This window comes from Corvus kubaryi, unplaced genomic scaffold, assembly GCF_017639235.1.
Source record: "Corvus kubaryi isolate FWS band 111438036 unplaced genomic scaffold, C.kubaryi_AGA036_p1.0 137, whole genome shotgun sequence".
In the NCBI taxonomy this organism is placed as follows: domain Eukaryota; kingdom Metazoa; phylum Chordata; class Aves; order Passeriformes; family Corvidae; genus Corvus; species Corvus kubaryi.
The window spans coordinates 15,469,573-15,491,324 of NW_024580671.1; the positions used below are offsets into that span (position 1 = coordinate 15,469,573).

The 21,752-nt window shown below is 39.2% G+C and overlaps 2 protein-coding genes across 5 annotated transcripts; one reads left to right on the plus strand and one right to left on the minus strand.

The window, feature by feature from the left end:
* Nucleotides 1-839: 839 nt before the first annotated feature.
* Nucleotides 840-10,863, minus strand: THAP5 (THAP domain containing 5). 3 transcript variants are annotated; one of them, XM_042018029.1, is made up of 4 exons: nt 10,714-10,863; nt 9,908-10,036; nt 7,110-7,299; nt 840-3,806 (listed from the first exon to the last, which is right to left on the minus strand). In XM_042018029.1, the coding sequence occupies exons 1-4, from the start codon at nt 10,794-10,796 to the stop codon at nt 2,880-2,882; spliced, it is 1,329 nt and encodes a 442-aa protein (XP_041873963.1). In that variant the 5' UTR covers nt 10,797-10,863; the 3' UTR covers nt 840-2,879. The 3 variants fall into 3 exon arrangements, with proteins under 3 accessions (XP_041873963.1, XP_041873964.1, XP_041873965.1); XM_042018030.1 differs by lacking the exon at nt 9,908-10,036 and having other exon boundaries at nt 10,714-10,860; XM_042018031.1 differs by lacking the exon at nt 9,908-10,036 and having other exon boundaries at nt 10,684-10,776.
* A 137-nt stretch (nt 10,864-11,000) lies between these two features.
* Nucleotides 11,001-19,594, plus strand: DNAJB9 (DnaJ heat shock protein family (Hsp40) member B9). 2 transcript variants are annotated; one of them, XM_042018032.1, is made up of 3 exons: nt 11,001-11,094; nt 14,031-14,258; nt 16,058-19,594. In XM_042018032.1, the coding sequence occupies exons 2-3, from the start codon at nt 14,042-14,044 to the stop codon at nt 16,486-16,488; spliced, it is 648 nt and encodes a 215-aa protein (XP_041873966.1). In that variant the 5' UTR covers nt 11,001-11,094; nt 14,031-14,041; the 3' UTR covers nt 16,489-19,594. The 2 variants fall into 2 exon arrangements, with proteins under 2 accessions (XP_041873966.1, XP_041873967.1); XM_042018033.1 differs by having other exon boundaries at nt 11,039-11,061.
* The last annotated feature ends 2,158 nt before the right edge of the window (nt 19,595-21,752 follow it).

Genomic DNA, 21,752 nt, shown 5'->3' on the forward strand with positions numbered 1-21,752 from the left:
TTCAGGGTTAATGTATAATTGAAGCAAAGGACCCAGACATCTCGTCCTGCCAGCAGCAACAGCCATTTATAATACAATGATAAGTATTTTTAAATAAATACATCCACCCTGGGCCTATTAGTCCAAAACGCACTCTGGAAGGAAATTTGTAGACTTAGTGAGAGGCTTGTAGAGTTGCTGAGTCTTTCTGCTATAACCTAGGACTGGGATGGAGTTCATTGCCCTGCAGCAGCGCTCACAGAGCTGTGCTGTGCACTGGTAGCTGGAAAGGTGCTGATAACACACCAGCGTTGTGGCTGCAGCTGAGCAGCACAGCATCAGCACTGTCTCTCCATCTTCCTGGCTGTGGGTGGGCAAGATCCCGGGAGGGGAAGCAGCCAGGACAGCTGACCCACGTGTGCCAAAGGGATATTCCATACCATAGGGGGTCAGCTCAGATACAAAAGCTAAGGGAAGGAAGAGGAAGGGGGGGGAACAGGTTATTTACAATACTTGCCTTTGGGTGCAACTGCTATGTGTGCTGAAGCGCTGCTTCCTGGGAAGTGGCTGAATGTCATTGCCAATGTGAAGTAGAGAATTAACCCTTCTTTTTCCTTCTCTTTGCTTGTGTGCGTGCAAACTTTCACTTTTGCTTTAGTAAACTGCCTTATCTCAACCTGAGAGTTGCTTTCCATTTTATTTTCTCTCCCCTGTCCAGCTGGGAAGGGGAGTGAGTGATAAAGCAGCTTGGTGGGCACCTGGCATCCAACCAAAGTCAACCCATGTAAGTCCCAAGAAACTCCGTAAAAGAAAGGAAAATTGAACATTTGTGTTCTTTCCCCCACATTTAAAGAACTCTATGCCACAAACAATATTCTCAATTTTAATACCGTAAGCTCTTAGTAAAAGCAAAAATATATAAGCAATGCAAATCCCATGTTAAACCCTCCATATTTTTTTGGGGAACAGAGCTTTGCTGAGACAACAACTTATAGAGTTGCAACTCTTTTGCCATGCTGAGCCGTCACTGCCATTCAAGGCCTACAGTGGACTTTTTAAATGGTTGTCAGTCTTAAAATATACAGCATTAGCAGAGGACTTGTAGTACATTAATGAAATTCCTAAAATTGCCAAATCATTTAGCAATTTCATCTAGCATTTTGTAAATCACTTTGAAAGATCTCTTACTTGGTAAAACATTACAAAATTTGCAGTTCAGAGAGACCACCTGTTCACAAGGCTGGATCAGATATGGCAGCAATATTTCTACAGGATACAGGACACCCCTGGTGATTTCACAGCACACAAGGCAGAACAGGAATGTTCTCTTATTCCAGGGAGAGCAAAATGAGTGGGTCACAAAGACCTGGTAAATAACTCATCATATTATAAGTCACCTTTATGTCCTTTACCAATTTTACCAAGTAGAGCCTGTGCTGAAAGTCTGAAAGAAGTTAATGAGTTGAAGGACAAAGCAAGCCTAATCCAGTGGCTATTAACGCAGACCAACTTCCTACAGCTCAGTGCTTTAGCAGCCCAACTTCTGCACTTCAAGACATACCAAGTCTCAAAAATTTTCTGAAATTTGTTTGTAACTTTAGTTATCTAGCTGGAGGCCAGCTTTGTAACTAGTGTTAATTGATTCTCAATTCCTTATGAAAAGATTACCAGAACAGTTTAGAAAGAGTGTAAAAGAGAATATGAATAACATTGCAAAGGAACCCATTTGCTCTGGTCCTAGACTGAACTTGTGGCAGTGAGGATGACACACTTTTAAATAAAGAAACACACATCCTCAAGTAATCTAATTGCTGTAGAATATAGTGTACTAGAATAGTTCAGCTGGAAGGGGTGTAACAAGGATCACCTAGCACACCTATGATGTCCAGTCAGGGACCAGATGATCTAAGACTTTTTCACTGTACTAGAGTGTACAACAAACCAGATCCAAAGGGTGGCACACTGACAGAATAAGAGAAAGTATTCAGCAAATTAATTTCCCTCAAAATGAACTACAATATGTGTCTGCTGTACTGATAACCCATGCGCTAGAAACAGTTAATAAAAGCAGTAAAGGGGAGTAATTTTCTAGTTTTGTAATTCTATTTCTTGCATAGTAAAATTCCGCCACGTTCTCCTGTTTTCACTAGCAATCTGTTCTGCAGAACATTATTTTCTTCAGTGTATTATTAAGAGTATAAGCGTTACCGAGCTATAGGCTGTGAGGATCAATGCAGACAGCACTCACTAATTAGTTAGAGCTTTCCCTTTTAACTAACGAGCAAAAACATCTGTGTTTAAGATCGCTTTCCACTTGAGCTGAATCATTTAAAAAAAAAAAGAGATGAGCCTGTCCACTGGAGCAATATTCTTAAGAGAGTTTTTGTTTCTAGAAACAAATGAAAGAAAGCACTTTTTATGTAGAAACAATTTTAACAAGATCAAAGCATACAAAAAACCATCAGAACAAATGTTAGATGAACAGAAAACTAAAGAGCAGTGGTTATCTCACTGGACAATGCATATATATATATATATATATATAAAATTGTTCATCTTATACGCTTATTCTACATTCTACTGCTGCCCCAAATGCAGGTGTTTCATGTTTCAGAGAAGCCTGCAGCTAAGAAAGGGTTAACTTATCTTTTACTAACTTGATTCATACATTTAAACGAACTTCTCCCGATTTAGTTTTTTTTTAATCTTACTTGCAAGTCACGTTTTATAGACAACATTCTACCACTTAGCTTTGGCTGATGTAACATTTTAAAGAATATTTGCTATTCACACAATTAGCATTAGATGTTTAAAACACCATGACTGGAAAAAAGTTAATTTGTCCAAAAGTACAGCCAAAGAGGCTAACAAGATATTTTAGAACCATCAATTGAAAGCCTTTACTGTATCATAGTCACTTCAAGTGTTGTAAAGTGGTTTTCTACCATCTTCAGCTTCTCTTCAGAAAGCAGGTTTTCTTGCTTCAATTGTCCAATAAGGGCTTCCAAGGACCTGAGTCTCCCCAAAGTTTTTACCTCCTGCATTTCAAGTAAAGTTACCTTAGAGTGAAGTTTTGAAATTTTTTGCCAAAGGTGATCTCTGTCTATGTCTTGTCTGCAGTATGAATGCTCAGTCTGCAATATTTCATTTCCACCATATTCAATCACTTCTGTCTCCTCTCTGTCAAGAAACTCTTCCTCAAGAGGCAGGAAAGAACTATTTACTCTTTCAGGCTCTTCTGGACTCTCAGCTGGCATAATAATAGCAATGACAGACTCTTCACTTCCACTGAACTGTTCAATAGTTTGTGTGACTGTACTCAGTAAAACTGCATCTTCACTTGTCTGCACTTCACCAGAACAGACCATGTGAGGGACAGAATTTTCAACTGCATAGTCAGTAACCGACCCTAAAGCACTGTTCAGAGATGAATTCAAGTACTCAGGGTCTGTAAATTGCAGGACTGTAGCTGTACAACTTCCTGGATCCTCTACAGAAGTATGAACACTGGGAGCTTCCATGCTCTGGACTGCTGCTGCCATTAAAACAGGATTAGGCTGATGTACATACTGCTTAGATGAACTCTCAAGAATGACACTGTCTGCCTGAAAGCTGCTTTCATTTTGAAGTTGCAGGTTTTGAATTTGCAAAGGTTTACTCAATGCAGTTGAGCAAACTACTTCTGCTTTTTCCTCTACATTTTGCGCAATTACAGGATTTTTCTTTGGTGTACAAGGTTCAAGTGGTACAGATGCTTTCTCTGACACTACATTCGTTCCTTCCTGGTCTTCTTTCTGTTGTGGACTGTTCTGAGAAGAATCTTTTTCCTAGAGGAGAAATAAAAAGTAAAAAAAGAAAATCACCACCTTGTAACAAGAAAATCACTGAGCATAAAAAAATTAGGCAAATCTCATTTCATAGTATGGTACTGCATAAGGACTAACTTAGATGAGCACTGTTTAAAAATTACATCAGAAGCCCAAGAATTCATGTAAGCATCTTCCACAACTTTGCTTCAGGTCCTAAATATTAAAATACTATTTTAAAGCTCTAAAGACAATAATAATGTTTGGTTTTTTAGGGCTTTTTTTTTTTTTTTTGTCTTATTGTGGTTTGGGGTTTCTTATTTGTTTTACTGTGGGTTTTTTTCAAACTCTATGGAATTTGGACTGTTTTACAAAAGATACAGTAATTTTAAATGCACTTGAAGAGAAGTGGTTACACAAAGACTAGCCAGCATCTTCTATTACCACCTGAAACACTGTGTTAAATATATGTCGATTAAATGTACACAGTACAAGGTTCTTGCATTAAAGATTATTGTAAACCAGCAATTCAATTCTCACAACAAAACTTCACAATTTATAAAAATGGAGAAGCTTTTTTTTTTGAGAGATAGAAATCTTAGCAGAAAAATGTTAACAGGACTTTAAACAGAAGTTGATACTGAAAGAGAGACAATTTGAAGCTTATCCTTTTATAACCACTTTCTTTTCCCTTCCTTCACATAAACTACACCACCACATGATTACATTTAAGATCAATACACAAATGAGCTTTTAGATATGTTGGTCAGTGAAACAAAAACTACAAAAATAATGGGTGTCTTATTTTTTTTTTCTAGTAGATCTGATTATGAAAAGACCAATCTGAAGAATTTTATCTCATGTAAAACTGCGTACATGTTTAGCCTGGGAACTAAAAGACAAAACAAAAAACCACACAGAACAAAGAAACGGAAAAATATTCAATTTTAACTTTGATAATTAAATATAGGCCAGGCAAAAAACCCAGCCCAACCAAATCAACCATCCATCAAAAAAAACCCCCACCTCACCAAATCAACAAAAAGACAGCAAAGGGGGGAAAAGAAAGAAAAAGCAAAAAAGAGTCCAGGCTGAAAAAATGTATTACAATGAAAAAGATAATTTCAAAGTGCATGTTCCTAAAAGTATGTATGTAGTCCGAAGTATCCTAAGTACATTGAACTTTGCAATACAGTTTTATATGAAACTTCAAAGGGCAGAAAAATTTATATAGAAGTAGCATTCATTTGGTTACCTTTACTTTTTCAAAGACAATACTTAACATCATGTCAGTCTTAGGGATTTTGTGAAAATGAAGCATATCCCTTTCTTTGTTCTATCAGCAGCTGAGAAAGACTTTCTCAGACTATGTATTTTAACCAGATAAATCTCTTACAAAATACATTAGGCAAATGTTCTCTAAATCCTCTCCTAACAGAACAGTTCAAGGAAATGCACCAAAACAAGTCTCAGGATAGTTGCTTAAAGGAAGACTCATACTTCCACTGAAAAGCCTCCTTGTCTATCAGTTCCTGCCCTCACACTCAGGTGAATATTCAAATAAAAACCCTTGCAAGCTAATGTAGAATGGTTACTGATATTGAAACGCTGGCAACTATCACTACTCTTGAGCCACAAACATTCTTTATTTAGAAGAAGAAACAGAATGAAATGTTATATGAAGAATCATTAAGCATTTCTGGGAAGACATCTTTCACTTCCTCAGTAATATATACGGCAAGGTGGTGGTGAGCAATATGCAAATACTACAATTCTTTGCTCTCAGTTCCCAAAGGCAGTTTGGGGCCTCAGCTTCTTGTTCCTCTACATTAAGTCAGGAACACACTAACCAGAAATTCTTCCCCAAAATAAGAACTCTTTCCCATATATTTCTGAATACTCAGTCTATGTAGAAAGTTAAGGTTTGGGAAAAGTAAGAGAACCAGAGGTCAAGTCAAAAGATACTGTTGATCTGCGGAGGTGGTCATTGAAAGCATATGACTTGATGTTTAGAAAAGTGCAGTGAGAAGAAAGTAATGCCAGAGAGAGAAGTGAGACCCCAGGAAAACAAGTTCACAGTATCACAGATACAAAGCACTGGCACCTCTTTTCTTTTGATAGCAGGAAAATGATGGATGTATTAAAAATAAGCATAGAATATTACTTTTCCAAACTGGATAAATCTATCTGGGATTTTTCAGATATACGTTGCTGATGCCAAAAGAATTTAGAGAAGCTATTGGTATGTTCTTGGCAACACAAATGCATAAGAAGTTTGTTACCTTTGTAACTCTACTGTCCACCTTTGTACGTGTACTATGACTGGTGTATGGTCACATGAAAATCAAGAGAGAATGAGGAGGCGGATAAACAACAACTTTTCTTTGGGATCAAAACACCCAGCTTATCTGTAACAGCACAGAAGCATGGGGCAGCAAAGTCCAGTTCCAAAGCTACACCTGTCTGTTACAATAGCACCACAAGAATGTGAGGGATATATTGAACCAGGGCAGGGCGGCTTAAAGGAAAGATGTTTCTTGCTAAATTACTACTGCCACAACTTGCAAGATTTTCTATTTTTGTATTTGAGAGATTTATCAAGATTACTTTTCACTCCACAGAGTCAAAAGAGGTTAGACAACAACTGCAGCTGTCCCAGAAGACAGAGTACTTCATGACTAAAAATGAATTGTTTTGTAAAATTAATTAGCCACATATTTCAGTTTCACCAATTTAGCTTTAAATCCAGTCCTTCCATTCCTCCCACCTCCCACATGATGATCCAGTGGAAGATAATTACATGCTAGAAGAGAACTCGCATATGTTTGATCAAGACTAGGTGCCTGTGTAGGACAGTATTTTTATGTAACCAACAGTGTAAGCCTGTGAAAAACAGGATGGACTAGTCTTTGTAGGGTATCTTTGGCAGCCTACAGTCCTGAGTCTTAGGTTAAAGGTTAGCGACAGTTTGAAACTAATATATTCCAAAGCCTGTATTTCCGTAAATAAAAGACTGTAAAAGAATATTAAGAGTAATTGCATAGGAAAAAAAACTTAGAATCATAAGATTCTCATAAGAAATTTAAAATTTTCTATAGTAAATGCTTCTGTAATTTCCAATTAAAAAAAGATACTGAACCGCCTCTCAAAGTATGGGAAGTTCTTCTTCCTTTACATTATGGAACCACATACCTGTTTTGATGGACAGGAATTCTATTTTTTAAATAAAACTATGATTATATTACAGATAATTAGAAGATCTGTATTACATCAGTAGTTGGTAAGCTTTGTACTACAAAACAAAAAATGATAGAAATAGATTACCTCACCATCTGGGGAAGAGAAAATAGTTGGCACAGCAGTATGTTTCAAGTACCGTATCCCCCATCGCACATCCAGGGAATCAGGAGTGAAATGATCACTGCAGAGGAGCTGGTGCTTACTTGGAGTCCATGAATCTCGCTTCATATTCCGCAACCATTTCTCAAGTCTCTCTTTATCATGAAGTGGAAATCTTTTTAAAGTTGAAAAGACAAACAAGAACATATACAAAACCCCATGTTATTGTTGTCTTTGTTTTAAATAAGAATATCTCATTGTTACTTACAAGGTATCCTTCCCTTAGAAAAAGATTAAAATAATCCTTTTTCCAAAATTTTAAATATTAAATTCTAATCTGGATGTCATGTACATGTCAATCCAATCATTATCCAAATTATTTCTAGTTGGGTATTTACTCTGGAGTTCAGAAGCAGAATTTCTGATTGCTGCTAGCCAAGGGTTTCAGAATGCATGGCCAAGATGTTTTGAAAGGTTTGATCCTACAACACTTGCTCAGAAAGCAGTTCTGCTGAAGGGAGATGAAATACTGATGCATAATTTAAAGAAAGTTAAGACTGGCCCTCATTCCATTAATAGTATTTCTAGGGCTTATTTGTCTTCCTAGACACAACTAGTATTTTCTGTTATAGAGTACCTCCTAATAAATGCCCCTCTTTGGATTATCAGATGATTTGGCAATGTGAATATTTCCAATACAGGATTTAAATTTTGTTCAAAAAGTAAACGCACGCAGATGCAAAGCATTTCTGTATCTTGTGTTTCAGCAATTAAGCTTTTTCGCAGCTTTAGGAGCCCACATCATGTTTTATAATTTCAAATGAACTTTTCAATCATTTAACCTACCTGAAAATGATGAGTATACACTTTCATAGAATAAAAACCTGATTTTGAAAATACATTCAAATGGTCAGACAAATTACATCGGAAAGAGAAATAAATTAAAGGGAAAGTGTGTGAAGATCTCTAATTTACTTAATGAATCGGAATACACAAATTAAAGGGAAATTAAAGGCTTATTATGATGCAAGCACAGTCAAGCAGTGATGGTAACAGGAATATGAACATTCAGACCACTCTTGTCTCTCACCTCGTCTCAGACAGGTATCAGGGTATTTGAAATGCGCTTCTATATTTCTCTGGAGCACATCAATTTTATTTTAACTCTAGCATATAACCACATACGATACATAAACCATAAGTTGAATTCTGAGCATTGTTAAGTGACTACTGTTCAGAAAACAATATTCCTGAGAATCATGAACAGTAATAATTACAAAAAGAAAATCTGTTTTTGTGATCCCACCCCCAAATCCCTGAAGCTGCAGGTTTCCTCTAAAAGACACACATAGCAATGACTCTTACACAGGCCCTGTGTTCCAAAACTGCAAACTCAGGTGATTTTGAGAGCAAGATGGCTGAAATTTACAGCATAAAGATGGATGTCTTTACCCCTTCCCCAATCTTTTGAATTTGTTGCCATATAAGTCTTCAAATTACCAAGGAAACAGAGCAAACTTTTGCAGCATCCAGCTCTGAATATCTGCAGGATGCAAGGAATAATGCTGGTAAGAACACAATAACCTTTGAAGGACAAGTTAGAGGTTGAGGCTTTTCAAATCCTGTCTGCTTAGATCATGTACACCCAATGGCAGCATTGCATGTATGACAGAGCATGCTCCTCGAGTAACACAGCTTAGCCGGGGTGTGACTAAAGAGGTCCAAAAAAGTCTCTCAGGAAGATGATGGCTTCCTTTCATTGAAGATCATCTCACCAATCACACCCTCTCCAAGGCCTTGAGAACACTTGCTCTCACTGCAGTTACCCTCACAACACAGGACCCATTGCTCTACCTGGATTCAGCCAGTTTCAGATGGAAAACAAAATAATCTGTAGCAAGAAACAGAGAAGGGTCTGATAGTGAAAGTTATTATTTTAGCTTAAGGGCAACTTTGCTAAAACTTGCTCATGTTTCAACACTCCCTTACTCATCAACAGAATCTGTTCTCTGGTGCAAACAAGTCACAAAAAAAGGGGAAATGGAAAGAGGAAGTGGACAGAATTTATTTAGCAGCTGCTATCACTACACAAGTCCTAGAAGTGAAGAAATAAAGAAGGGCACTTATGCCAGTTGAGATTAGGTGACAAAAGGTTTGGAAGGGGCTCAGACCCCAATCACAGAGCAGCAGAGGACTTCTTCGGTGGTGGTAAGAGGCAAGGGAATAAAACTTGCAATTCATGTCAGTAGTAGTCGCTAATATAGGGCAAAAGAAATCTATAAATCAAATCTCAGCACCCCTTCTATAGGAGCATGATACTCAGAATGCAGCACAACTCAAAGGCTAGATAAAACAGCTATGTTTTGGCAATCATCTCCATACTGATGCCATATATTTGAATACAAACATGTCTCAGTGCCCAAACTTGTTTTGATTATCTCTGTGGCAATCACGCTCTCTAAAGCATAAGGGAAAAGAAATTATTTTCCTGATTGTTTTATGATACATTCCATATTAGAAATGGGGCAGGGAAATAAGCTTTCCTTCAATCTAAAATAAAATTTCTTTCAAAGCAGTCTTCCTGCGGGTCTTCCTACACAGCCTTCCTGATCTTGGAATAACTATGGCTACTCAGAAAGAAAACTTAGTTTGAGGTATAAATTTTACCAAAACAGATTTTGAGGCTAATTGTGAAATCTATTTTTCAAATTCTTCTTAAATTGCTTCTGTTAACAAACGGTTCCATACTATTATTCTACACACATACGTTAATATTTAGTTACCTGCACCGTGCTTCCCTCAGGATTGTGAAATACTGTTTATAATTCAGCATCCTGGGAAGGGACAGCCATGTAACCACAACAGTCCAGAGGTTACTGCAGGCCTGGGATGGCGACTGATCCACGCAGTGTCTGGACAGGACAGAGCAGCCACCATAAACTCTGTTTTGGCAACCAAGCTAGCTAGGTTCCAGCTAACTCCAGCTAACTCCAACCAACCAGCAATATCTCTGTTCACAGTGCAGGAAAGGTAATAATTCTAGTGGGAAAGTTTAATTTTAAGGAATCAATATATGTTTACTTTCGTACTCTTCCAGGCCCTTCGCCTGGCATGTAAGATGTCATACACAAGACACTTCACCATTAAGCCAAAGGCTCCACTACTGCCTGCCCTGCTAGAACGTCCCTTCCATAAAGGCAGCAGCAAAACAGAGTCAGAAGTGCAAATTTTGTTTTTTTAGTCGAATTTCCTTACTCTTCACTCCACAGACCCTCGGCACCTATTCCAAAGTCCTAGAACGCTGCCGTAACATCGCCCCCTCCCCCAAGTTCCGTCCGTCTTGTGCGAGGGACGGTGTGTGTGATTACGTCCCAGCTGTCCACTCTTTATTCCCTACGCCTTCCCTTCCCCCAGGGGGGTCAGAGTTATTTCCCTCAAGCCTCCCAGGACCAGGCGGGGTTCCAAGGCGACCACCAGCGTGGCCGACCCGTGGCGTTAAGTCTTTCGGCCATTTACTTCGGCGGTGGGGCTCACTACCATCCCCACGGCCGGCGCTCACCCAGACCTGCCCCGCTCCGCGGTCACTCACGGGTAGAAGCTGAGCTTGCGCTGGTCCCTGGCGCTCTGGCCACCGCGGTTCTTGCAGTGGGTAGCGGCGCAGTACCGCGGCATGGCGGCCACCCAGGGCCGCACGGACACGGCCAGGCGGGGCCGGGCGGGGGCGGCACCCACCCCCCCCCCCCCTCACAGCGCCCCCAGCGGCGGGGGGCGGCGGCGCCGCGGGTGCGACCTCCCGCGTGCACCGCATCACGTGGGCCCGGGCGGCCAATGGCGCAGCGCTTCGTGTAGGAAGCGCGGGGGGCCGGACTGCGCGAGCGCCGGGCGCGGGCGGGTGGCGGCGGCGGCGGCGCTGAGGGGCGGCGGGGCTGGCGCTGAGGTGGGGACGGCGGAGAAGGACCGCGGCCGCTGGGTGAGGGTTCGGGGGAAGTGGAGGGTTGCTGAAGTGGGTGAAGCGAAGCTGAACGCGGAGGGGTGGGGGAGGTCGTGGGGGCGCTTGGAAGCTTGGGGGCAGCGTGGGAAACTGGGGGTGGAGGGTGGGGCGGGGGGCACTGGGGCTCGGTCCGGGGAATTTATTTGGAATTTGGGCGTCTCTGGGCCAGGCTGCGGTGGTGTTTCCGAGCCTAGCCGTTCTTGAGGTGGGACGGCGTCGGTCAGTGTGGCTGTTCGCGGTTGCCCAGCTCTGGCCTGGCCCCGCCCTATGGTGCAGTCCGGCTCCAGGCAGGTCTTCAGGGGTCTGGATAGGCAGGGCGATGCCAGGATGACTCCTTCGTTTCCATGTGCTCCAGGGCAAGATTCAGGAACCTTCTCCTGTATTTGCTTTCGAGTCAGTGTAGGAGAGGCCAAGACAAGTACAAGTCCCTCCGTTTGACAGACTTGCCTGTTAGCTTCTTGAGGACTGGGAGACTTGCTTGTTCATCGGATTAGTCGTGATAAGAGAAGCAAGGGAAGACTTTGGTAACTTTATTACTATTAGTAAATTGTTTGCAGAAATAATTATAGGACGTGAACATTCCACAGGTTAGTGTATAGCAGTTCTGTAATCAGAGCAGTAGCAGAACAGTAGTGATACCGTGGGTTCTCTGAGTATGTGAGACTTTGAATATAAGCATTTATCCAAGATTTTGGTTAATTACTTTCAAAGAAGGATGGAATTAGGGTATTTATAGTACAAGGTGAAGTAGCTTCTTATTTTCTGTATGTGACAGATTTTATTCTAGGTACATCATCCTCAAACATCCCTTCATTGAGCAGCTATTGATAAATGTTCATAAACTGTTGAAGAATTGATTGTTATCACCTCTGCAGTACTTGGGATAAACATCAGACAGTGCACTTTTTGTCCGAAGGTGAATAGTAGTTGAGATCTGTAACTGCTCACCTAACAGAGTTAAATCGTTATTATGTGGCATAAGGTCTCTAACATTATTGACAGATGTACCTAAATAAAGTGTAGCTCTTCAAAATTATTGGAAGAATTCTGGAATGTGGTTTAAGTAGCTGCTACAGTGCAAAGCCTGGAAAGTGCAGTTTACCTGTCCCTTTTTGATTGAGAAACCGAGGGTGAAGAGACACAAGTAAAATAAGTATTTAAAAGAGACTTTATTTTGAAAAGGATTGTAAAAATAGTTAGGATGTGTGTAGTTCTTAGTGCCCAAGTTGTAAAATTTCAGGTTAGTGAAGTGGTGAGAGAGGATATGTGAGAAAATCTTGTACTAAAAATATGTCTGATATCGTGCATGAAGAATACTGGAAAGAACTGTGCATTTGGTATCTAAGTGCGCTGATCAAAATACAATTTGTTTCAACTGCTGCCCCTTAACACTTGATATCATGCAGGCTGCTGGCCAAATAAATGCTTAAGAGGGCATGGGTAGATTAATCTCGCAAGTCTTTTGCTCTTGGTTCACAGCATTCATTTACCTATTAGAAACTGTATTCTTTTTTCCATTTTTGGTTCTTGCATTTTTATTTTGTTTAGAGGATATTGATTTTCAGGTAAATGCTTAATTTTCTTATGTATCAGATATTCAAAGGTTTTGCATTCTGCCTGACAAATATTGGGTCCCATGCTGGCTAGTAGAAGTATTTTAACTTTAATGGTGCTCAGACTGTAAATTTATTTATTCAACTTTCAGGAAAGTAACACCAGTTATCTCTGAGTTGTTCTTATGTTACATTCAAATCAGTGTAATCTGGTGGGGGGGGACATGTTATGTCTGGAGTGTTCAGGGCCTTGTTGTACATCCTTCTGGTCAGGTGTCAGCCAGCATTCTGTCCTGTAACATTTGCCTTTCTGCAGTGTGTGTTTTAAATATGATATGCACAGGCATATTATCTGCTCTCACCTTCTAGTAGGAACAGCTCACCCCGTCCTTCATGCAAATCATGAGACATCATGTGGCTATGTGGAACTGTTTTTTTAAATCATTTATATATGCCACAGTTTTTCCCTAAGTTCTCACATAGTTGTTTCAAAATATGTCTTTTTGACAGATGCATTGTTGAAAAAAAGTTAAAGCTTTTAATTATTGTTGAAGCTGCTTGTCTTTTATAAAATACTTTTCTTTTGCCTTTAGTTCTGACACTGAGGGTTTCATATGTAAACCTTTCTATGCAGTGGTATTTATTAGATGAATTATTTGATATCAAAGAAATGGTAGGTGTTTTTCTTTATAATGCAATCTGATATGCAGATGAGCTAAGCCAGCCCATTGTTAAATAAAGGAAAATGTGCTTTACTTGTCTGAACTCTGGAAATGAATGATTTACTCTTTATCATGTTCACCTTAGGTTGGTTAAATGAGCTGAAGCTGAGCACGAGTGTCTGATAGTCTTGTCTTCCTGCGCCTCACAGTCATCTCTAGGCCAGTTGTGTTTTCAGGCTCCTGTTGTTGCACCAGCTAATCAGTGAACTGGTCTTCCAGTAGAGAGTCAGTTTTTGCAGCCTGTGCTTAATTTAGAGTTGCTGTGTTTATGGTCCTAGAACTCAAGGATTAATGTGAAGCTAGTTCAGCTATGGCACCATGAAATGTTTGATGCAATGAAATATGCTGTGTATTTACTTTCACAGCTTTGTATGACAATGATCAGTTAAGTGTAAAACAAAGATGAACACCAAAGTGGTTGTTACGCATGTGAAAAGTGAATCTGCAGTATTTTCACTTACATATTCTGTGAATATGAAAATAGCGTAATGGAGTTTGACGCGTGAAAAACAGTGCGCTTACAAGTCTGTCGTTGGCTCCTGAAACATACTGGTCTTCCTCTGCCAGCTTACAGTTGTAACTAAGTTGTCGTGGAATGTAAAATAACTTGTTCTTCAAGTATATTTCCTTTTCTTTTTAGGAACTGGAGAAATGGCCACTACACAATCTGTCTTCACATTTGCTCTCTGCATTTTAATGATAACTGAATTAATACTGGCTACAGAGAGCTATTATGATATCTTAGGAGTTCCAAAAAATGCGTCTGACCGCCAGATTAAGAAGGCATTTCACAAGCTGGCTATGAAATACCACCCAGACAAAAATAAGAGTCCTGGTGCAGAAGCAAAATTTAGAGAAATTGCGGAAGGTAATATACACTAACTTTTGTCTTAATAATTTGATACATGTCTTTTATCTATGACCTAAGTGCATTCTGTTTTTACTCAATAAGAGGTATAAAGGTGTTTTTTTTTCTTAATTCTACTTATGTGCTGTCAAATGTCCAGCATCAAAATCTGGCTTGTTTCTGTGTTCTTGCACATAGGAAGGCCTTTTACACAGTTGCATTTCTGCTTATTAGGCTTTTGGCATATTCCTGTTCTCACAAAAAATACTGGGTGGTAGGACAACTTTAGCCCTAGGAGGTTAATTGTTACCTTTTGATCTGTTTCATAAGATCCAGCTCAGGATTACTACCAGGGTATCAGGAGGGCATAACAGGAACCTTGCAGTAACTATGGGGAGATTATAAAAAAGCACGCAGCAGGGTGCTTCAGTGGTTCATGATGGGAATACAACAGACAACAGGTGCAAGAGGTTCAGGGTGGTTGTAAGGAAAAACTTTTTCACCTTGAGGATAATGGCTGGATTTGATGGTCTCAGAGATCTTTCCCAGTCTTAACAATTCTGTGATTCTATTCTACAGGCCAGTGTTAGAACAGATTGCTTAGAGAGGTTGTGCAGTCTCCAACCTTGGAGATGTTTCAAGAATGACTGGGTAAAGCTCTGACCAACCTAGTCTGATCTCATAACTGACCCTACCTTGAGCAGGAGATTAGAGTAGAGACTGAGGTCATGTCTAACTTGAACTATCCTGTGATCCTATGAATACATCACTTATAAGTATTTTGTGATAAAATGGTGCAAGTGGATAATCAAAACCAGAAAGACTCGCTGAAAAATAAGGTATACCCGCTTCTATTCCCTGTAGACTCAGGTGTAACATCCATCTATTTGTGTAGTTCTCCTAGCTAAGCTAATATGGGATTTCTGGCTTTTACCTTCTTGTCTGCAGAAGAGTTATTTTGAAGGAAAGGTAGTTAGTAATATAATGAAAGGGAGGGACAGTCTTGTTAGATACTGCAATTCTTAGCACCTACTGCAGGAGGAATTAGGAACTCTAAGTGTTGAATTATATAGAATAATTACAAGTCTTTAACAGGTATGAAAATGAGTTTTTAAAATACTTAGTTATCAGAATGGGTATATTATCTATCAGAGTTTCTGCCTTGGAACACCAGTAGCTGTAGTTCTAGACCAAAGATTGGAGGGAAATCTAATTTCATTTTGGGTATATCCAGTCACAAAATCTAGGTTTATTGCTGAACTTCCGAAAAATTGAGAATTGGCACATAGTGAAATTTCATTCCCTTTATCTGCTCGATGTTTATCTTGTTGCTTGGTTGTAACTGGTGTAGCTAGAACTTGCTGGCTGGCTGGCAAGTAGCTTTGCAGACATTGCCCTGTGTTCCTGTTACAGGAGTGCAGCAGATCCTTTGTCTGGTTAGGTAGAAATCCTAACTCATCCTTCTTCCTTCAGGCTTTCTGATGACCACCTCTCATCGTTATTTTCTTTCAGATCTAAACACTAATATTTAGTGGTAGTTGAACTGTGTTCTATTACATGTAATCTGTCCTCATAATATAGCTGTGTTTATTATTGTAAATAACTATGTTGAAGCATTTTATTTTAGTTTGGAGAAAGGTAAATAAACGTTGAGCTTGATTGGGCTTGAATCTTGAATGAAAGTCTTGCTGGAAATTTGTCTGGTTAAGGAAGAGTGGGAGAGAAAGCTGCTATTCTTTGTGTATTGTTTTCTTTTTTTCTGTTTTTTTAAATGGAAATGAGCTGTAACTTTTTTTTTTTTTTTTTTTAAACATAAATAGCATACGAAACATTGTCAGATGAGAATAAACGAAGAGAATATGATCAGTTTGGCCGTCATGGAGGACAAGGAAGTAATGGAAGCCCATTCCACCAGTCATTTAATTTCAACTTTGACGATCTGTTCAAAGACTTTGACCTATTTAGTCAAAACTCCCGGTCAAAAAAGCACTTTGAAAATCAATTCCGAAGTCATCGGGAGGCTCATAATCGACAAAGACGTTCTTTCCAAGAGTTTTCTTTTGGAGGTGGACTGTTTGATGATGTGTTTGAAAATATGGAAAAAATGTTTTCATTCAGTGACTTTGAGAATGCACACAGACACGCGATGCGAACTGATGCCAGGTTTCATGGATCCAGCAAGCACTGCAGGACTGTCACTCAGAGACGAGGAAACATGGTTACCACATATACTGACTGTTCTGGACAATAATGTTTCCTTTCCTCTAAACTTCTCTTCTTTTCTTCTTTTCTCAACATCTTCATAATCTTTCTTGGTTTTGTGCTAACATGGAAGAAATTCTCTGAACCGTATTTTCTAAAAAACACTTAAACTACTATAAAGAAGTTGTAGATGAAACTAATCTTCAGAATAGAAACAACATGCTGTTGGGAAGTAAACGTGTCAACAACTACTTAGAATGGGAGAGAAATAATCTCGTGTGGCAGAAAAAATTATATATATTTCAGTGTAGTGAACACTTTCCCTAAATTTGAATACAAGATATATATATTTTCATTTCAGAAATGTAATATAATTTTTTTCATATATGCCAGTTCAGGACTGATTGAATTACTGGTGTGTGGATTGAAGCAGAGGAGATACTTTAATTTTGAAGTGCTGCTTTTCTTTTAATTGTGTCTTTCCAAGTTTGCACTTGCAGTTTTTACCTGATACAGATTTACTGTGCAAATTAGATAATTTACAAAAATTAGCAGCAGAAATAGGACTTGCCTGGGTCTTTGTTACTCTCTCTAGCACTGCAAAAGTATTAGTAAAACCCTTACTTTTTGAAGTTGGAAAATAACAGGAGGGAATATGTTAAGATTGTGAGTGATGTAGGAATTAGTTTTATTTCTGACTAGCCTTTCATTGGCCTGAAAAGATCTGAGGATTTGAATAACCCTTGACTTATTTATGGGATATAGGGATATTTGTGTATGTAAGTTTGTGTGCACACAAAGTTTTTGTTTTGGTTTTTTTCCCCTCCTTCCCCAATACAAATATCTGTCTTACAAGGTTTGGTTGGAAGAGCGCACCCAAAACACTCTTGTTTGATGCTTATTATATTACCATGTGTGCAGTGTACTTTTTCTAACTCACTTTATTGAACTAATACCCCTCTGAGATCTTAGGAACTTTGATAAGATAAGCTTGCCTACAGATTCGTGGATCTTCCTGAAAGGGTCTAAGTAGAAGATACACTGTTTAGATTGACAGATGTATTACTGTCAGCAGGAATTTTTCAGCGTTGTGATTTGAAAGGTAAATTCTTAGCCTAATTACAGAGTAAGAGTGAAAATTACAATCCTTGTAGTCATCCAATGCCTTGTGGGGCTGGAAACTGCTAATAAGGACAGTGCAAATGGGTATTGATTTTAGCACCATGGAAACCCACAACCAGTGTAAACTATTTAAAACTAAAAAGAAAGAAAAAAACTTCAGAAAATGCCCCACAGCAAAACCCCCAAATACTTTGGCTAATGTCAATCAAAAAGTTCTGTTGTAACTCTTTTAACTAGTAATATAGATTCAGTATGTTAAATTGGCTGTCCCTCTAGAATTGTAAGGTAAGATTTTACCTTTCAGGTTGATTGCTTGAGCAAAATAAGCATTTTAACTAGCAGTGTTCTAAATAGGCTTTGAGTTCCTAAAATCTTTCTTAGGAGATTTAACCCTTTGCTTCTTGGATGGGTATTGAAAGCTGCCTGTTTGCTAAGGAACTTTAGCCTTCCTCTCAAGGGTACGTGTTACTGCTTGTTCAGTTTTCATTGGCTAATCCTTGGACTGTATAGTTGCGTTATATTAAATGCTTTTCCATGTTCTTCTTTATTTATTAATAGACTAATACCTCATATATGGTCTTTATAAAAAGCCAGTAATTTGTGCAACATTATCGGAATGTGCAATATTCTTATAGTAGGAAAAGTGCTGGATTGAGTGTGTTTGTTTTTTCACCCTTTTTCTCTGTAAGTAGATTTTTGTTTCTTCTGTGTAATTAATATATGATTCAAGCAAAAGTTGTACTTCATGTAGATTTCTGCATTTATTTTCTTTAACAGACACCATTAGTCCTGTGCATGAATCAAACTATCTGCCCAATTCATAGCATATGGGCATCCAAGTGAACAAATTATTAACTTACAGTTATGAATTATTTTCACAAATATTAAGTATTACACATGAGAGTATTTGTGAATGTCCTTTAGTGGGAGGCAATTGCAGAAGTGGGATGCAAAGGTAAAATATTAATGTCTTTCTTAGTCTAGTGAATATTTTCTTTATTAAAAAATATAAATTGGAAACAGTAGAATGAGCAATTCACTTTGGTCCCTTCCCTAACTCTGAATTAGAGGAATGAAAGCTAAAATGAGCACTGTAAATTGTAGGAAACAAATTTCACCTCAAAAACTCAAGTCATTTAAATGACTGTGTAAGTTCACAATCTTTTGAGCTAAACTTCTAGGTGAAAATAAAGGTCCTAGCTGCTTCTAGGCTAGTTTCCCCTCTTTAAGAATGCTCTGAACTTAGTACAAAGTGTACTCCTTTTCCTGATCTCTTTTAAGTGTAAGTATGAAACTGATAATAAAACCAATAGTGTTACTAGTTTTTTTTGGCTGATACACCTTAAAAAGACTTCTGCCTAGTCTATTTTAACTTGATTCCATATTATTTCTCTTAATTACTTGTCATGGGAAAAATAGCAAATGCTTCCCATTATTTCTGTGGCTTCTCCAAGTCACCTTTCTGCTTGTTTTTGTTGTTGATCCACAAAGGAAAGCTTGTCATGAGTATTGCAGAAACCAGTGTGTAGCTGTTCCTGTGATTTTTCTATGATGGGTTTGCTTTGAATAGACTTTAGCTGGGGAAATTCGGGCAGGCTTTCCTCAGCCAAGAGTCTTCACTTTCATGGCCCTCAGAACACAAGCTTGCAAAACATGATGTGCTTCTCACTTATTTGGAGCTCTTGCACATTCTTTCCCTATTTATAGTGGTTGCTTCATGGCATGCTCTCCAGCGGAAGTCCTGGTATAACCTTATGACACCCCTCCCTGACTTCAGAGTTTCTTAAGTGCCATCTTTTATCTCTCATTGAATCTTTTTTGTTAGATAAGGGTGAAAAATAAAATCCTGAACAATTTTTTGAGAGTCATTTTTGTATATGTAACTCCAAATGATTTAGTTTTTTAAATTACCAAAAAAGTGGGGTTTTCATGTTTGTTTTTTTCCCATTATACTTTTGAAACACAGTATCTAGTGGAGGTAAAAGTACTGTAAGTTAATTAGACTCTCATTACATTAAACATGTGAAAATTAATGGTGTGATGTGTCTTTTTTGGGGGTTTTTCCTTCAAGATACAGAGGGGAAACCAAATTGAAGTGGTTTATGTGGTGCTTGTTTTATGGAACGTTTTGACCACTGAATTTTCCCTGAATGAGATGATGGGGTTGGCAGGGAGAAGAGAGTGGGGCTGAAAAAAATTTAGTCAATTTTATCTGTTTTGTATTTTTTTGGAGATGTTGGGAATGGCCTGGAGTTTAGGTATTGTGCCTTTTAAACAAAGCAGATGAAAAAGCCTGTGCAAAAGGACTTTTTTTCTGAGAGGCAGGGGGTGTAAGAGCTGAAAGCTTCTGCCTGGAGCTGATGGGTCACTGCCTGTGCTCTGCCCTCCTGAGGTGTGTGAGAGACTATGGCCAGCGCTTAGTGGCCTGGAGTGCCACACGCAATCAGGTTCTGAAGCCAAGGTCAGGGTGCTGTTACGCTGATTCACAAGGCTGTGCTTGAAAGTTCTTGTTTTCTGGGTCTGATCTTTAAAAAGTGGAGGGTGTGAAAATTTTGGGATTTGGTTTGTCTCATCTGGCAATTTAGAATCATCTTTCTTGGAACCCAAGCAAACTGGCGTCAATAACGCAAACCTAGATTTTGAGGACTAAATGTGTTGGCAACAATGTAAGATCTGCATTATATTTTTATGGTAGGAGTGTGGGGGTTTTTAAAATTATGTGTAAATTGACAACTCATTAGAAGTGTCTGTTGGACTTTAAAGCTGTGTGTAGAGTTTCTTGGCTGTGCCATGTGTGGGGCTCCTTTCAGAATAAAATGCTGTTCAGAGGATTGTTTGGCTCTGGCAGCTGTTGTGGTTGAGCCCGCCTCATTTGCTCTCGGATAGTGAGTGATTCACACAGCCTTGCTGCTGGCTTCTGTCCTGTGGGCACCTGTTCCTTCAGGAATGGGCAGAGACCAGCTCTGTAAGAGGCCACTTAGCAGTTGTGATACCCATTGACTGTCAGTCACTCCTGGTATAAATCTGAATCAATTCTAGGTTATGGCTGTGCTTCATCCGTGATTCCAGTTTGTTGTTTTGAAAAGTTTTTGAAAACAACAAACTTTTTCAAAATCAAACAAAAAATAAACCCAGTAATAAAAACAATACTAAAACCCAACAAAACTGCTTTGAAGTGATGTACTCCAATGCTTAAGTTTTATTTGGGGCATGTTGTCTGTTATGCAGTGGTGTGTGATACAACAGCACCTATTTTATGAACTACAGTAGCACTGAAATGAATGTTACTGCTTGTGTTGTTCCTGCTGAGGTTGCAGTTGCACCAAAAGGTGGTGTGGAGGTGCTCAGGTCCCTAGGGGTGGCTGCAGGATTCTGCCAAGGCTCTGAGATGCCAGCTGGAGAGATGGTAGACTGTCTTGTCCAAATAGTTGTTCTGGGACAGTCCATCAAGGAATGAACGTGCCCCTGGTTATCAACATATCTTTTTTGTATGTGTGTGTGGAGGTGGTTGTGCTGGGAGTTGTGTTGACTTGTGTTGCTGGTCTGTTGAGAATCTGAGTTGTGTGTTTCTCTAGGCTGGCAAAAACTGATGCACATCTCAAAGGCATCCATGAGGGGAGAGATGGGTCTGATGCATCTTTGCTCAGCCTGACACCTGAGCTCCAGCCATAGGCAACTGGGAAGGGGTGCTGGCAATTGGCTCAGTGGCGCTGGTGCGGTGTAACTATTGACCCCTGTTCATCAGTGGTGTTGGTATCTAGCTCTGTCAATAGCTTAAGTCAGGAACCTGTCTTAGGTGGGGCTGTAATGTCTCATATATTAAGCTGAAGAATTCTGGCCGGTGTACATATGGTAGCCAGAAGCACAAGCAGAGACTATTACTCCAGATAGTTGTGCTGGATTTAGAGGAAACAGGAAACAGAAGTGCAGAATATTGAGTAATATACATCAAGGGACCCTGGGGCTATACCTGTGTTGCTGTCTTCTGAAGATTTTTCTAATTCCATATTGAATGCTCTTGTTAAGCAGCACTTCTTACTAAAATTTTATCTAGATATGAGAAAGAAAATGAATTTTTAGTGGTTACTTGTTGGATGTTACTGCCTTAATCTCTTCATCTCCCACAGACGTGGAAGTGAGTGTGAAATAGGAAAGATGAAGTAAACTCTCTGGAGGTTGCATTAGACTTTA

What these genes read in the sequence shown, in the direction of transcription:
- THAP5 (XM_042018029.1), bottom strand. Translation starts at nt 10,796, where the DNA reads ATGCCGCGGTACTGCGCCGCTACCCACTGCAAGAACCGCGGTGGCCAG. An exon ending in CGCAAGCTCAGCTTCTACCC is followed by an intron (nt 10,037 to 10,713) that starts GTGAGTGACCGC and finishes TGTCCTGTCCAG; the next exon opens with ACACTGCGTGGATCAGTCGC. An exon ending in CTGAGGGAAGCACGGTGCAG is followed by an intron (nt 7,300 to 9,907) that starts GTAACTAAATAT and finishes AACTTTAAAAAG; the next exon opens with ATTTCCACTTCATGATAAAG.
- DNAJB9 (XM_042018032.1), top strand. Translation starts at nt 14,042, where the DNA reads ATGGCCACTACACAATCTGTCTTCACATTTGCTCTCTGCATTTTAATG. An exon ending in ATTTAGAGAAATTGCGGAAG is followed by an intron (nt 14,259 to 16,057) that starts GTAATATACACT and finishes AAACATAAATAG; the next exon opens with CATACGAAACATTGTCAGAT.